Source organism: Arvicola amphibius, chromosome 1, assembly GCF_903992535.2.
Source record: "Arvicola amphibius chromosome 1, mArvAmp1.2, whole genome shotgun sequence".
In the NCBI taxonomy this organism is placed as follows: domain Eukaryota; kingdom Metazoa; phylum Chordata; class Mammalia; order Rodentia; family Cricetidae; genus Arvicola; species Arvicola amphibius.
Window position 1 is genome coordinate 37,428,425 of NC_052047.1, and position 13,766 is coordinate 37,442,190.

A 13,766-nucleotide genomic window follows, 5' to 3' on the forward strand; every position below is an offset into this window, starting at 1 on the left:
CCTGTTTTATAATCCTCATTAGTTTTGGGATTAAGGACCACTAACTACCGCCTGGTTTCTATGACCAGCGAGTGTGGCTACTGGGATTTAAGATGTGTGTCATTGTGGCTACTGGGGTTAAAGGTGTGTGTCATTGTGGCTACTGGAATTAAAGGCCCGTGTCATTGCTGCCTGGTCTGTAAGGCAGGCCAATGTGGCTGTTTTACTTTTCAGGTCTTCAGGCGAGCTTTATTTATTAAAATACAAATGAAATGCCACTACATTCCAGAACATTCATCCCAAAGGAAACTCCTCACTCATCAAGCGTCCTTACTCATGCCCTGTCCCTCACAGTCTTTGATCACACATTTGCTTTTTGTACTCTCTTGTCTAGTTCAGGCATTTCATCCACCGCCCAGACCCTCGCGCCTGGCGTCTTCCACTCAGCGCGGTGTGTCAGGGTTTATCCCAGTTGCAGTAGAACTCCATTTCTCCCCGGCTGAACGCATCCCCTTGTGTGTGTACAGTGTTCGTCCAGTCACCACCTGGTGGACTCTTGGGCCATTTCTACCTTTCGGTTGTTACACGCTTTACTGCCGTGACTATTTCAGTATGCAAGTTTCCGTTTGGACAGGTTTTCAGCGTTTGGTATACAGCCAGGAGTGGATTGCTGGGTCACGCAGCAGCGAGTCGCGCCGCTAGCTGACTCCGCAGCTGCACCCTCTTTACATGCCCTCAGTGAACGATTTCTCCATGTCCTCTCCGACACTCATTTTCTGCTTCTAAAATTACAGCCATTCCAGTGTGGGTGAAGCCGTATCTCACTGCGCTGTGAATTTGCATAATGACCGGGAAGTCAGCGTCTTCTCAGGTGCTCGCCGTCTGTATCGCTTTCTCGGGCCTCTGTTTACGTCCTTTGTATGTTTCTGATTGGATCATCTTTTTGGTATTGAATGTCTGAATCCCTTTTTGAGTATGAATTCTAGTCTCTTACTAGATAGATAATTTGCAACTACTTTCTCCCATCCTGAGTAGTCTTTTTCACTTTGTGTGTGCGCGCGCGCGCGCGCGCGCGCGCGCAATTCCGGGCATGTCTGAGCTGGTATTGGATGTTTTCCTCTCTGCCCGCCCTATTGCCTTGAGACAGGGCCTCTCTCTTGCCTGGAAGCTTGCTTTGTGCTTGACCCATGGGCCAGAGAACTCTTGGGATCTGCCTGCATCTGCTCCCTAGTTGCTGGGGTTACAGCCATGCCTGCTCATGTAACCGTGGCTCCTGGGGACTCGAACTCTGGTCCTGAAGCACAAACAGCAAGTGTTCTTAGCTTAGTCTCCCTCACGGTCAACTCCCAAGCCCCTTTTCTTTTCTTTCTTCCTCTTAAGACAGGACAGAGTCTCACTATGTAGACTAGGTTGGCCTCACACTCAGAGATTCGCCTGCCTCTGGGTTGGGTGTGCAGCTCGACGCCTGGCCTACCTTCACTTTCTTGATAGGTGAGCAGGTCTGTGACGTCCAATTTATTTTAATTGCTTGTGGTTTACGAATCATATCCAGGAAACCATATCTAAATTCAAGGTCACCAAGGGCATATCTGTTCCCTTCTCAGTACTGTGGTTTTAATTCCTATATTTAGATTTTTGATCTACTTGGTATAAACTTTGTACCCAGTGTAAAGGGGCCGGACTCTATATTTTTCCATGTGGATATTTTTTCCTAATTGATTTGGCATCCTTGCTGAAAACCGGCGAGTCTAGTGTACTTTCCAAAGTTACTTCCAGACGTTCGATTTCATCCTATTGGTTTGCCTGTTTACTTATGTATCAGTACCATAAAATGAAATCAGAAAATCCGAGTCCTTCCCCACTTCCCGGTTATTAGAGATGCTTGTTTCATTGATCCTCTGGGTCGCTTACAATTCCATATGCATTTTAGGATTAACTTTCTCAATCCAGTGAAGAGTTCATCTGGGGTCTTGTAGGGGGCGCCCGACTCCAGACGGTGGTGGGCTTGGTGTCATCCCAACACGTTTCCAACCTGTGAACGCAGATGGCTTTCGGGTGTTTACATCTTCTTCGTTTCAGGAATGGATGCATCATCTACATGTGGACTTTAAGGGTTTCATTTTCCCCATGTTATAAATGGCATTGCTCCCTTAATCTTATCTCACGATTCTTTGCTAGTGTATAGAAACATAACTGGCCTTCTGTGATCTTACACACAACATCTCTGAAATTTTAGTTAGCTAGGTTTTTTTTTTGATTCTTTAGTCTTTTTAATATATAGGATTATATTGTCTATTAATGGTGGTTTTACTTTTTTAAAGAAACCTGAATTCCCTATTTCTTTCTCTTTTTCTCATTTCTCTCGCTAGAACACTAGTTCAGTGCTGGAGACCTTTCCTTGACCACAGGGGTGAAGGTCTCATTCTCTCATTGTGTTGTTAGCTGTGGGTTTTCAGAAAAGTCTTTTAGTAGGTTAAGGGAAGTCTTGGCTTCCTACTTTTTTTTAAGCCAGAAAAAGCTATTGTATTTCACTAAATACTTCAAAAATCAGTTAAAACGATCATCCCCCTCCTTCCACTCCTGTAGATGACACTGCTTTTCTTAAGATTGTTTTATTGACTTGAGCCTGTCACTTGTTACAGATCTGCAGATTCTTCACTTTTTGAGTCAGTTTTTAACTTGTATGTAACTAGGGATTTATCCGTCTTGTCTAGGTTATTTATTTTGAATTAATGTTTATTTTTAATATATTTATTATTTTAATATATATTTATTATATGTAACATTTGTTCACTCAAGGTATGATGCAATTCAGTATTAAGACATCTGAAGAGTTAGGCTTTAAGCATTTACTTTCCTAAAGCAATATGTATATACAATTCTAAGAGTGAGTGACTTAAACAAATTTTTCCTTAAATATTAAGGAACCAGCTGGACATGGAGGTGCACAGCTTTAATCCCAGCACTCAGGAGGCAGAAACAGGGGATCTCTATGAGTTCAAGGCCAATCTGGTTCATATAGTAAGTTTGAGGCTAGCCAGAGCTATACAGTGAGACCCTGTCTCAAAGAACAAAAACAAAAACAAAAAGTCAGTTCAATAAAAAGGGACTGTGTTTCACTTTTTAAAGAAAGTAACTAAAATAAAGGCTATCCTAATATGAAATAAGAATATATTAACCGTAACATTGTACTTTAAAAGACTGGACTTCCCTTTACATCCATTTTATATTAAGGAAAGGACTTCTACCTTAAAGAACATTTCATACAATGTTACTGCCCGGGGCATTTCACAAACAATAAACAATTCACCGAGACGATTAACATTCACGTATGTAATTAGAGCTTACAAATGTACAAAATTTTGAGTAACAAACACATTAAACTTATTTTTCAAATATTCAATTAGCACCCCCCCCCCCATTTTGATTACAAAGAAGCACAATGGGTTCTTAACACAATTGGCCAATTTGTGAGAAACCAGGCGGCAGCAGACAATGTAAGATACTGATGCCAAAGAACTGCATCAGTATCAAAGGGACAGACCCAGTTCCTCTTCTGTAGTATAAAATAAACCCACATAGTTAAATACTAGTTAGGGAGAAGAACATCACAGAGCAGATAGCATTTATTTTCTCTACATAGACTTGCATATCTCAGTGTAAAGCATCGCTTTAATGTCAGTAGCAGCCTAGCACACGGTCCTTGCTGGATCTAGAGGGAACGGAATGGCTATTTAAGTGGGACCTAGAGATCCTATCAAGTGTTTGTTTGGTCAGTCTTATTTTTAATGTTGTAAGTGTTTTTCCTTATTATTGGGTTAAAACAACTTTAGTAATAAAATTCACAACTAGAGCAGATTTAATATTATTGTACCTGAAAAAAAAAAAAAAAACTAGACAGCATAGTCTTTAGCATGTCATTAAAATAGTGGTTTGATTAAGCAATAAAAAGTATGGAAGCTCGTGTATGACAAACTTATAAAGTAATATTTTAGAAGTTCGTATGTCTGTACTGTCACAACTCTGGACAGTGTGAATAAAACGTGCCCGACTAAAGAGAGATGAAATCCCAGTTAGTGCTGGATTGTTGTGGGGCAGTACACTCGTCTTCATAGTGTTGATCCGGAGGTGGGACTCCAGTCCGCCAGCTGCAGCTCTAATTGACTAAGCGATGAAGCATCTCATCCTGGTCCATCCATTCCCTCCTCCATTATTTCAATATCTCCATTCTGAAGAGGGGCACTTTGTGCCTAGGAACGTGGCGTAGCACGGTCACTGAAAATGCATCCACTGGTAGGACCGTCCTTAAGTTAATGAAGGAGAGGGCCTCGCCATTTAGAGGACAAAGCATGAAGTCACATCTTTACAGTCACAACGCATGCTCCAGCTCTTCCTAGGCACAGCGGGGCAACCTGGAAAAGAAACGAGACACAGGTGTCGGGAGTGGAGGAAGATGGGCCATCTGAGTGTAGTGTGGAAGGTGAGCGGCACGACAACCAGACAGACAGCCCAGCTTAGACAACTTGCCAAATATAACACAACCACTTCCTGCTTCGGGACAAGGCTGGCAGTGGGGTGAACAGTGGACTTTGTGATCTTGTTTCAGCTCCTCTTTAAATGTCTTTTTACTTAATGAGAGCAGTTACTTTTCAGGTACTACAAGTCTAAGCTCACATGTTTAAGTGCTTAAAACAGCAGCAGAACTAGTAGTATCTAAACAAGATAGCTAGGTGGCTACAGGTTACTGACATAATAAAGACAAACTAGGTTCATTGCTGCTTATGATTAAATCTCTGTTTCTCAAGGATTAGACTATGCCCTATTCTAACCTTAACTATAAATGGCTCTGGGAAACGGTGACCATGCCTTTGTTTCAGGAGGCTGTTCTGACTAACTTGTCATGCTTTTGTTCTGGGTCTGCAGTTCTGCCTATTTGCCTGCCAAAGCTCCACTTGAAAACCCTCTACTCTTGAAGTATAAAAACCCTTATCTTACCTATGTCCAAAGCTGATCTCTTGAACCCGCCTTAGGGAGAGACCACCCGTGTACACAAATAAAAAAGCTTGCTTTAATTAATCTAGCCATGATTTGGGTCATTGGTCTTTCTCCTGGATTCTGTGGAGAATTACACCTTTTATACCTTCCACTGAGCCATTTCATTTCCTGAAGTTCATATCACAGAAGTCCTTTATTCTGTTATCTTTTTAAAACTTGAGCTCCCTTTCCCCTTACCCTTTCCCCAAGGTGCTTTGTGGTTAATCTTCATCATTAATTTTACTGTATTTTAGAATCATATAGGAAACACCTCTGCATGTATCTGTGAGGGCATTTCCAGAGACTTAATTAGAAGTGGGTGGGTTCATTCCACAGGTTTGGGTCCTGGACTGAATTACAAGGGAGGAAGGGTGGAGCACTGTGGCACTCTGAGTAAGAATGGCCCCTTATATATTTGCATACCTGATTCCCAGTGGAGAAACTATTTGGAAGGGTTAGGAGGTGTGGCCTTATTGACATAGCTGTCGTCTTGGAGGAGGTGTGTCACTGGGAGTGGGCTTTGAGGTTTCAAAAGCCAAACCAGGTCCAGTCTCTCTCTTTCTCTGCTGCCTATTGATCAGGATGTAAAATACCCGGTTCCAGGCCATGTCTGTCTGCTTGCTGCCATGCTGCCCACCATGGTAATAATGGAATAGCCCTCTGAAACTGTAAATAATTCCCCCAATTAAATGCTTTATTTTCTAAGTACTGCCTTGGACATGGTGTCTTTTCACAGCAACAGAACACTGACTGAAACAGGCATTGATATTTATTGTGCCATTCTTCCTGATCGCAGACACAACGTGACCAGCTGCTAATGCGCCCGACACCATGCATGTCCCAAAGGATTGGGCTTTTCCTGAATGAGATGTGGGCAGCTATAAGCCTTTTGTTAATAAGCTCAGCACATTGAGTTTCTAACTTGTTAATGTAATTTAGGTTTGCCATTTATTAGATTATAACTGGAGATTCAATATGCTCCAAGATATTGAGTATTTAAAACCTATTACTCATGCATGGTAAACTGATATTTCTGACTCCTATCCGCACCTATTTTCTGCAGCATCCTTGTCCCTTCGGTGCAGCCCCCCCACCCGTAGTCCTGTCAGCCCTGCCACCGCTAGAACATTTCTTCAAATGAGTGCTGGTTAATAACTTATCTGAATATTCATTTCTACTTCAAATGAATTTGGATTTTGTTATAAAATCAGACCCTGCCTGCTTTTTTTCATATTTAGTCAAGGGGCAACTTTATTTCATTAAAAAAAATTCCTTTACTGTTGTTTTATGTGTATGAGTGTTTGCCTGCATGTATGTGTATGTACCATGTGTGCAGTTCTCATAGAATCCAGAAGATGGCATCAGGTCCCCCGACCTGGAGTTAGAGGATGTTGTGAGCCTCCAGGGTTGGGAACCAAACTTGGGTCCTCTGCAATAGCAGCAAATGCTCTTAACAGCCGAGTCCTCTCTCCAAGCCCCGCACGTGTGTGAGACTGTCAATGTTGGATAAAGTCGGGAGGGTCTTATCAGAAGAGCTGTTTTCACAGTACGAGAGAAGAGAGGTAATGAAAAGGGAAGCGGCATACCTGGGTCCATTCGTTCGTCTGGGGATCGTAAGCCTCCACTATGTTCAAGTAGGTCTGCCCATCATAACCCCCGACAGCATACAGCTTGTCACCGAGCAAACAAACCCCCACTGCGTCTCTGCTGATGCTCATGGATGCCACTGCAGTCCACATGTCTGTTTTGGGATCATATCTGAAAGAAAATTTTACAATGGGAGCTGGCGCACTGCTCTTGAAATATTTTGTGTAAAAACGTTTGTCCTTCAAGCCTATCTTCTGCCTTATCTATGATATGAATACGCTGAACTTAGAGAAAAAGATCAGCATTTTCCTAAAAACTTCTAACTTACAGTGCTATAGATTCATTAGTAGATACAGCACCCTTAAGAACGCAACATGAATATAAGAGTAAAACTGCTTCAAGGCTCCAGTGTCCCTGCTGAAAATGTGGGCAAAGAGCTAGTGTTGTGGAAGGCGGTTAATTTACGGCTGCATCTCATCTGTAGTGGAGAGAAGGTAATTCCGACTCTGCTTGTTACATACAATGATCCAGGAAGGAGATACAGGAGTCTTTTATGTGATTTGTCCGATGAAAAGATGGGTATCGATGCCAGAAACATCGGAAGCAACACGGCCGTTAACATGAAGTATCAACCCTTTACGTGGCATCATTGAGCAGGTCTAGTTTAAAAAGAACGAAAAGGCCAAAACAATTGCTTTGCCCACATTTTCAGCAGGGACACTGAAGTCTTGCATCAGTTTTACTCTTATATTCATGTTGCGTTCTTAAGGGTGCTGTATCTACTAATGAGTCTATAGCACCGTAAGTTTGAAGTTTTTAGGAAAATACTGATCTTTTTCTCTAAAATGTGTTCCCCGAGACTGTTTGCTATCAGCAGCAAGTCTGGACTTCAGTCTGAGCACCCCTCCTGTTGTTCACAGCTTACTAAGTAAATAGCTCTAACCTCAAAAAAGTGGACCCGTCCACTGATTTCATATTCTCCTTTAAAGATTTATGTACGTATTCATGTACATGGGTATTTGTCTGCATGTACAGCTACACACCAGAAGGGGACATTGGACTGCAAGGGACTACAGTTATAGACGGTTAAGAGTTGCCATGTGGGTGATGGGAATTGAACTCAGGACCTCTGGAAGAGAAGCCAGTGCTCTTAACCATTGAGCCATCTCTCCAGCCCCTCATATTCCTGTTTAAAATCTAAAGTTGTTACTAGTGCTCCAGCACTCTGTGACCCTCACACAGTCTGTCCTCTCCCCTGGTATTCTTGCACTACTCTGCCCTCTGGTCACACAGTAGCCCTTCATTTCCCACGTGAACCACATTCTTTTCTGTTTTAGAGTTATTTCGCGTGTAAAGCTAGCCGTGCAGGAGCTGGGCGGCCAGGAGCTGGGCGGTGGGAAGCGGCCCAACAGCTCCTCACTACAGAATGGCACCCAACGTGGATAACTGAATCCACAGAAAGCCTGAGAAAGCTTGGGAAAGAATAGACTAAAGCATGTTTTCTTGGTAGCAGCAATTTCTCGGGTCTGGCTCTGCTCGCTAGAAGAAAGCACTCTCAAGCACTCTCATCTAAGAGAGGCTTCCTGACTCAGCTTCAGCTGCAAAACATTGCAGCTCTTTTAAGAGGTTCGGCTACGAAACACTTAAATGGTGTTGATGAAAATTAACTGCATGCTTTTCGGTTTTCAGCCGTAGCAGGGAAAAAGCTGTGTCGTTTTAAAATGCCAGCTTTCTGGGCTGTTCTGCCAGGGCAAACTCTGACTCTTTCAAGCAGGCGGTCCTGACTATGGAGCTTTTGAGTGTTGTTTAACACTGTTGCAGCTTGCTTGCTGGCAGGGACCTTGAACCGCCACAGAGTTGTGGTGATAAACATGTCTACAGCCGGTACCTCTGCCATGAGGCTGGAAAGCTAAGGAATGGGCTGGATCTAGCTGTCAAAGCCACGGCTTTAATCCTACCTATATTGCTTGGTAAATTAAAGACTCATGTGGTCAGAAAAAGAGAGATATACAGTAAAGAGAAATTCAAAGACAAAGAAAACCTCTAAATGGTTTGCAGTGAGTTAAAAATACATTCAGGCTAAAAGTTAAAGTTCTTACAGTTAAAAAAAAAAAGAGAGAAAGAAAGAAAAAGGAAGTAGTTTGTTGTGGTGGTATACACCTTTAATCCCAACACTTGGGAGGCAGAGGTAGATTGACCTCTGTGACTTCAAGGTGTGGCAGGACACACCTTTAATCCGAATGCTTGGGAGGCAGATACAGAAAGATCTCTGTGAGTTCAAGGTGTGGTAGCACACACCTTTAATCCCAGCACCTGGGAAGCAGGGGCAAGTAGACCTCTGAGTTCAAGGACAGCCTGGTCTATAGAGTTATTCCAGGACAAAGACATACAGAGAACCTGTCTCAAAAAGTAAAAGTAAAAAATAAACAAAATAGAGGTTAAAATAAAGCCGCATAAAGATGGAAAATACACAGAGAACCTTGATACTGTATGCTATTATGCTCTCTTTGAATTGTTTGAATGCTGAGGAAGGAGCAACAGCTGCTAAAATATATTTGTTTAAAAATGCTGCTGAACTAATCCAAGAAAGATATCTTGAAAATACCTTGACTTCAGAATTTGGATCTAAGGATATGATACTTTGGAAAAGAGATTTTTCTTTTATTTTTACAGAAAATGAGAACCATTGGATTGCTATCATCCCAATATGGTATGATAGACCACGCCCTCCTGAAAGGTTGCTGTGAACAACTTCAGAAAATTACTTCACCCAACTGATGACTGAGATGAACCTGGCACACAGGTTACACCATGAAAAATCTGATTAACAGCGTCCCCATTCAGCAGGAAGCAGTTTGGAGAGAAATAACTGCGCCCATGTTCCCAAATATTGTTTATAAATGTTCTTTTACATTTAAAGGGGGATATGATATGGAGATGAATAATTTGCATTGATATGGATTTTGCTTTAGTGATTTAAATTTAAGGTCAATTTTTTATATGTATATGTATTTCTAATAATGATTAAGGTATTGTGATTGTGTAGTTCATTTTAAAAATGTAATGTATATAGGTTGTTAATGGATAGTCATCAATAATAGTAAAGCTTGTAGTCATGTTAGTTAGATTTTCTAGATATATAGAGATATATTTAAGTTAAATATGCATTCTTCATATCTTTCAAAGACTATAGAATATGGCATTTTAAATGTTTTAATAACTTAGGGCTTTTCATGACAATGAGACACATTTGCTCCTGGCAGCACCAGCTACTTCAAGAGGAAGATGGGCATCGAAGAGGCTACTTATGGAGTTTGATAGCCATTTGGGCAAGAAATTGCTCTTGCCTGGACTATTGCATAAACTGGACACAGAGAACCCTCAGAGAGAAGACTGCTGAACTTGCCTATAGGTGAGATGATCTCTCTGGGTTCCCCATTCATGAAAGAGTCTGCGAGACATTCTGCAGGACACAGCAGATAGTGACTGAACTGTCTTTGAAATTTCCTGCTTCATGGGAAAGTCTTCTGGATACTGTGGGCCTATAGGCCGAAGATAGATGCCCCAACAATACAAAAGAACTTTGGGTGACTGTCCAGGCAGCGAGATGTCTCTATCATTTCTAGAGTTTGGAAATTGCATATTTCTTATTTACTTAGGTAATATTGTGTCCTTCTGGAGTCTTTGATGGAGCTGAAGAAGAATAGATAGATAGTTATAGTTGTTTTCCTTTGTTATGATAAAAGATAAAGTAGATATAAATATTGTAACTGTAATTCTTACTTGATAACTGTTTTGTTATATGTAATTTTACTATGTTAAAGTTAAAGTCTTTCTTTTTTGTTTAAACAGAAAAAGGGGAAATGATGGAGGACTCCCATTGGCTAATAAAGAAACTGCCTGGCCCATTTGATTGGCCAGCCTTTAGGTGGGCGGAGTAGACAGAACAGGAAGAAGGAAGTGAGGTAGATGGCTCAGTAAGATGCTACTGCCTCTCCTAAGTTAGGCAGACCACCGTGTCTCTCCTGAGAGAGATGCCAGACACGATGAAGCTCCAGCCCAAGATGGACGTACGCTAGAATCTTTCCGGTAGGACACCACTTCGTGGTGCTACACAGATTATTAGAAATGGGTTAAAGCAAGATGTGAGTAAGAGGCTGAAACTAATGAGCCAGGCAGTGTTTAAAAGAATACAATCTGTGTGTTGTTATTTTGGGGCACAAGCTAGCCGGCAACCAGGAGCAGGGCAGGGCGAAAAGCAGGCCTGCCCAAAGCTCTCACTACACCCTCACACAGTCTGTCCTCTCCCCTGGTATTCTCGCACTACTCTGCCCTCTGGTCACACAGTAGCCCTTCATTTCCCACGTGAACCACATTCTTTTCTGTTTTAGAGTGTTCACACATGATCCTTCCTGTAAAATGCATCAATTTCTCGCTTGTCCTTAAACTAAATAAAAAATATTATATGAAGACCCAGCCTGCCACCCAAATCATCACTGCTAATAGGCCTCTACTTGACCTAAAATCTGAGTTTCTTATAACCAGCCTTAAAGACGTACAAGAACTTTTCATTTTATTTTATCATTTCCTATTATTTCACTGTACATCAAAATGGGCCAGAAATGTCTTTTTCCTTTCCACTTCTTAAGTGGCTTCCAGCCCCGAATTCATCCTTTCTGAGATTTCATCAAACTCCTTTACTTTAATGGTAAGGTTCAGAGTCCAGCACAAAACAGCTACACGATAAACATTTGTCTCGGTGTGCATTACGTGCTCAATCCCAATTAGGCGGCTGGGAGGCAGGCGGAGAGACAGCCAGAGCAGAGAATCCAGTGTTCACACTGCATGGGCTGGATGCTCAGTACAGACTTATTACTTGTCTAGAAGTGTGAGGAACTTAATTCCTTTGTTAGCTGTTAATTTTCCTTCACAGGAGTTACCTCTCCACACAGTCGGAAAGTCTGGAAGTCAAGTTGGATGTGGGAGCATCGTGTCCCCCGATCGCATACAGCAGTCCGTTCCAGGTTGTCACGCCCACACCGCCTCTCCTTTTCGACATCTGGGCACACGGTGTCCACTTATTAGTGTGAGGATCAAAGCACTCTACTGACTTGAGACAAGAACTCCCATCGCGGCCACCAACTGCATAAAGTCTGTAAAAAAAGAGCAAACGGGATGGCAGACGGGAAACAGCTGTGGTCAGGCTTACGGCAAAAAGGCGTTTCCTATGACAGCTCATTGGATGCGAGGTGCCATTGATGACGCGGCATGCTGGGGTCAGGTGACATTGAGGAAGCATAGATGACACCATTAAATGGTTCCATCTGAGAAAGTAATTTCCATTTCTCTGCCCGTGAGGCACTTACAACAATACCACTAAGGGCTTAACAGATGGGTCCTGAGGAAATAAGAGCTTAGGCATAAATAGGACAATATTTATCAATATTTTCTGAACTTCTTTTGCTTTGGTCTTTTGATCCAGGGTCTCACTTTGTAGTCTCGGCTGTCCTAGAACCCATTATGTAGAGCAAACTTGCTTCAATAACTCGAGTTCTGCATCTGCCTCCTGCGTGCCGGGGCTAAGGATGTGCCACTCTACTCATCCTACTTTCCTTATACCGCAGTTCTGCAAGGACCTTTACAGTCTGCTTTAACTTCCCTCCTCCCTCTTTCCATGAGTGACAGCGCAAAAGCAATGAAACAAAGGAATTAATTAGAAACCACCAAGGGATTTATTTTATGGTGGAAGAAAGGGCTAAACAGGCTTGCATTTAGTCCTTATATATAACTGAGAGCCATGAGACCTGTATAAATCTATTATTTACAGCAGACAAAGGGTAGGCAAATACTTTTTCCTAAATCCATCCCGAGGTCACCAGTCTACCACGATAAGAGAGACGGGCCACAAAAGTGAAGATAATGCTGGGAAGATGATGGAGAAAAGTCTCTAGGGAAGCACCGAGAGACCACAGTATTTTAATTTTTAACTGTATGTATCAATTTTTCCATTTTCATCTATGTGGGTATACATATTCTTGTATGTGTGTACGTGGGCACACAGGTTTGTGGGTGCACATATAGGTGCATGTGTGTACACGTGGAGTCTGAAGCTGATGACAGGTATCCTCCTCCTCCACTGCTCTTTAATCTTATGCACCGAGGCAGGTCTTTCAATCAAACCAGAGCTCCTGGATATGGCAAGCCTTTGTAGGCAGCTTGCTCTGGTGATGCCATCTCTGCCTTTCCAGGCTGAAGTGACAGGTGGGTCGCAATACCCATCTGGTACTTGTGGATTTCAGCTCTGGTCCTCATGCTTATTCCACAAGCACTTTAACCGTAAACATCTCCCCAATGCACCGTGTTACTTTAAAAAGAGCATATCATTTTAAAGGACTTTAAACCACCAGATTGTTGCTGTACAATTTAATATTGGATATTTTTATAAAACTTATTCACTCCAAATTAGAAGTGTGTGGTCCCTGAACGTTAGAAAGAAAGCTCATCAATGAGCAGTTAGGGCTCTTATGGACAGAAGTTACTGGAAAGGTTTCGCTAGCTGCTCGAAGTAGTCCTCCATGCAATAATAAATGCATTTATTGTGACCGAAATAGAACTTCAAATATCTCCTTACTTTCCACTTAGTACAGCCACACCTACTGTGCTCCTGGGGGTGGACATAGTGGCAACAAAATTCCACTGGCGGGCCTGAGGGTCCCACCGCTCCACGGTGTTCAGATAGCTCCAGCCGTCATGCCCCCCTACTGCGTACATGGGGCCTTCCAACACGGCCACGCCTACAAGCGGACAGAAGAGAGGGAAGGCCTTGAGATGTTTTCAAAACTCTTATTTTAATTAAAATGTAAGTACAATGAATCTGAAACATGCAAACGTAACCAATCACAAACTTAGGCTATAGCTCCTGGCCTTCCTCAGGGCTCTTCTGAGGCAGATGGGGCTGAAACAGCACACACTGCCATGACTAAGACATCCTTCAATAAACACCCAGTGTCCATTCTTTCTCCTCTAGCACTTCAGATTCCTAGGTTTCATACCATAGCCTATCGGTGTCCCCATCAGGGAACAGGGTCGGAAGAGCCATTTGTTAATTTGGCCAGCAAACACCTCTGAAGTTTCTACTAAGTTATAGGCACTCCATAGAACACAGA

General features: G+C 42.4%; 1 protein-coding gene across 3 annotated transcripts in view; it reads right to left on the reverse strand.

Annotated features, from left to right (window-relative positions):
• Nucleotides 1-3,069: 3,069 nt before the first annotated feature.
• Klhl5 (kelch like family member 5) overlaps nt 3,070-13,766 on the reverse strand; it is a 44,659-nt gene continuing 33,962 nt past the window's right edge. For all 3 annotated transcript variants that reach the window (XM_038332739.1, XM_038332728.1, XM_038332718.1), the window contains exons 8-11: nt 13,232-13,394; nt 11,541-11,753; nt 6,600-6,771; nt 3,070-4,391 (exon numbers count right to left, since the gene is read on the reverse strand). In XM_038332739.1, the coding sequence (XP_038188667.1) occupies nt 4,335-4,391; nt 6,600-6,771; nt 11,541-11,753; nt 13,232-13,394 (605 nt within the window). In that variant the 3' untranslated portion in view covers nt 3,070-4,334. The remainder of the gene's footprint in view (nt 4,392-6,599; nt 6,772-11,540; nt 11,754-13,231; nt 13,395-13,766) is intronic.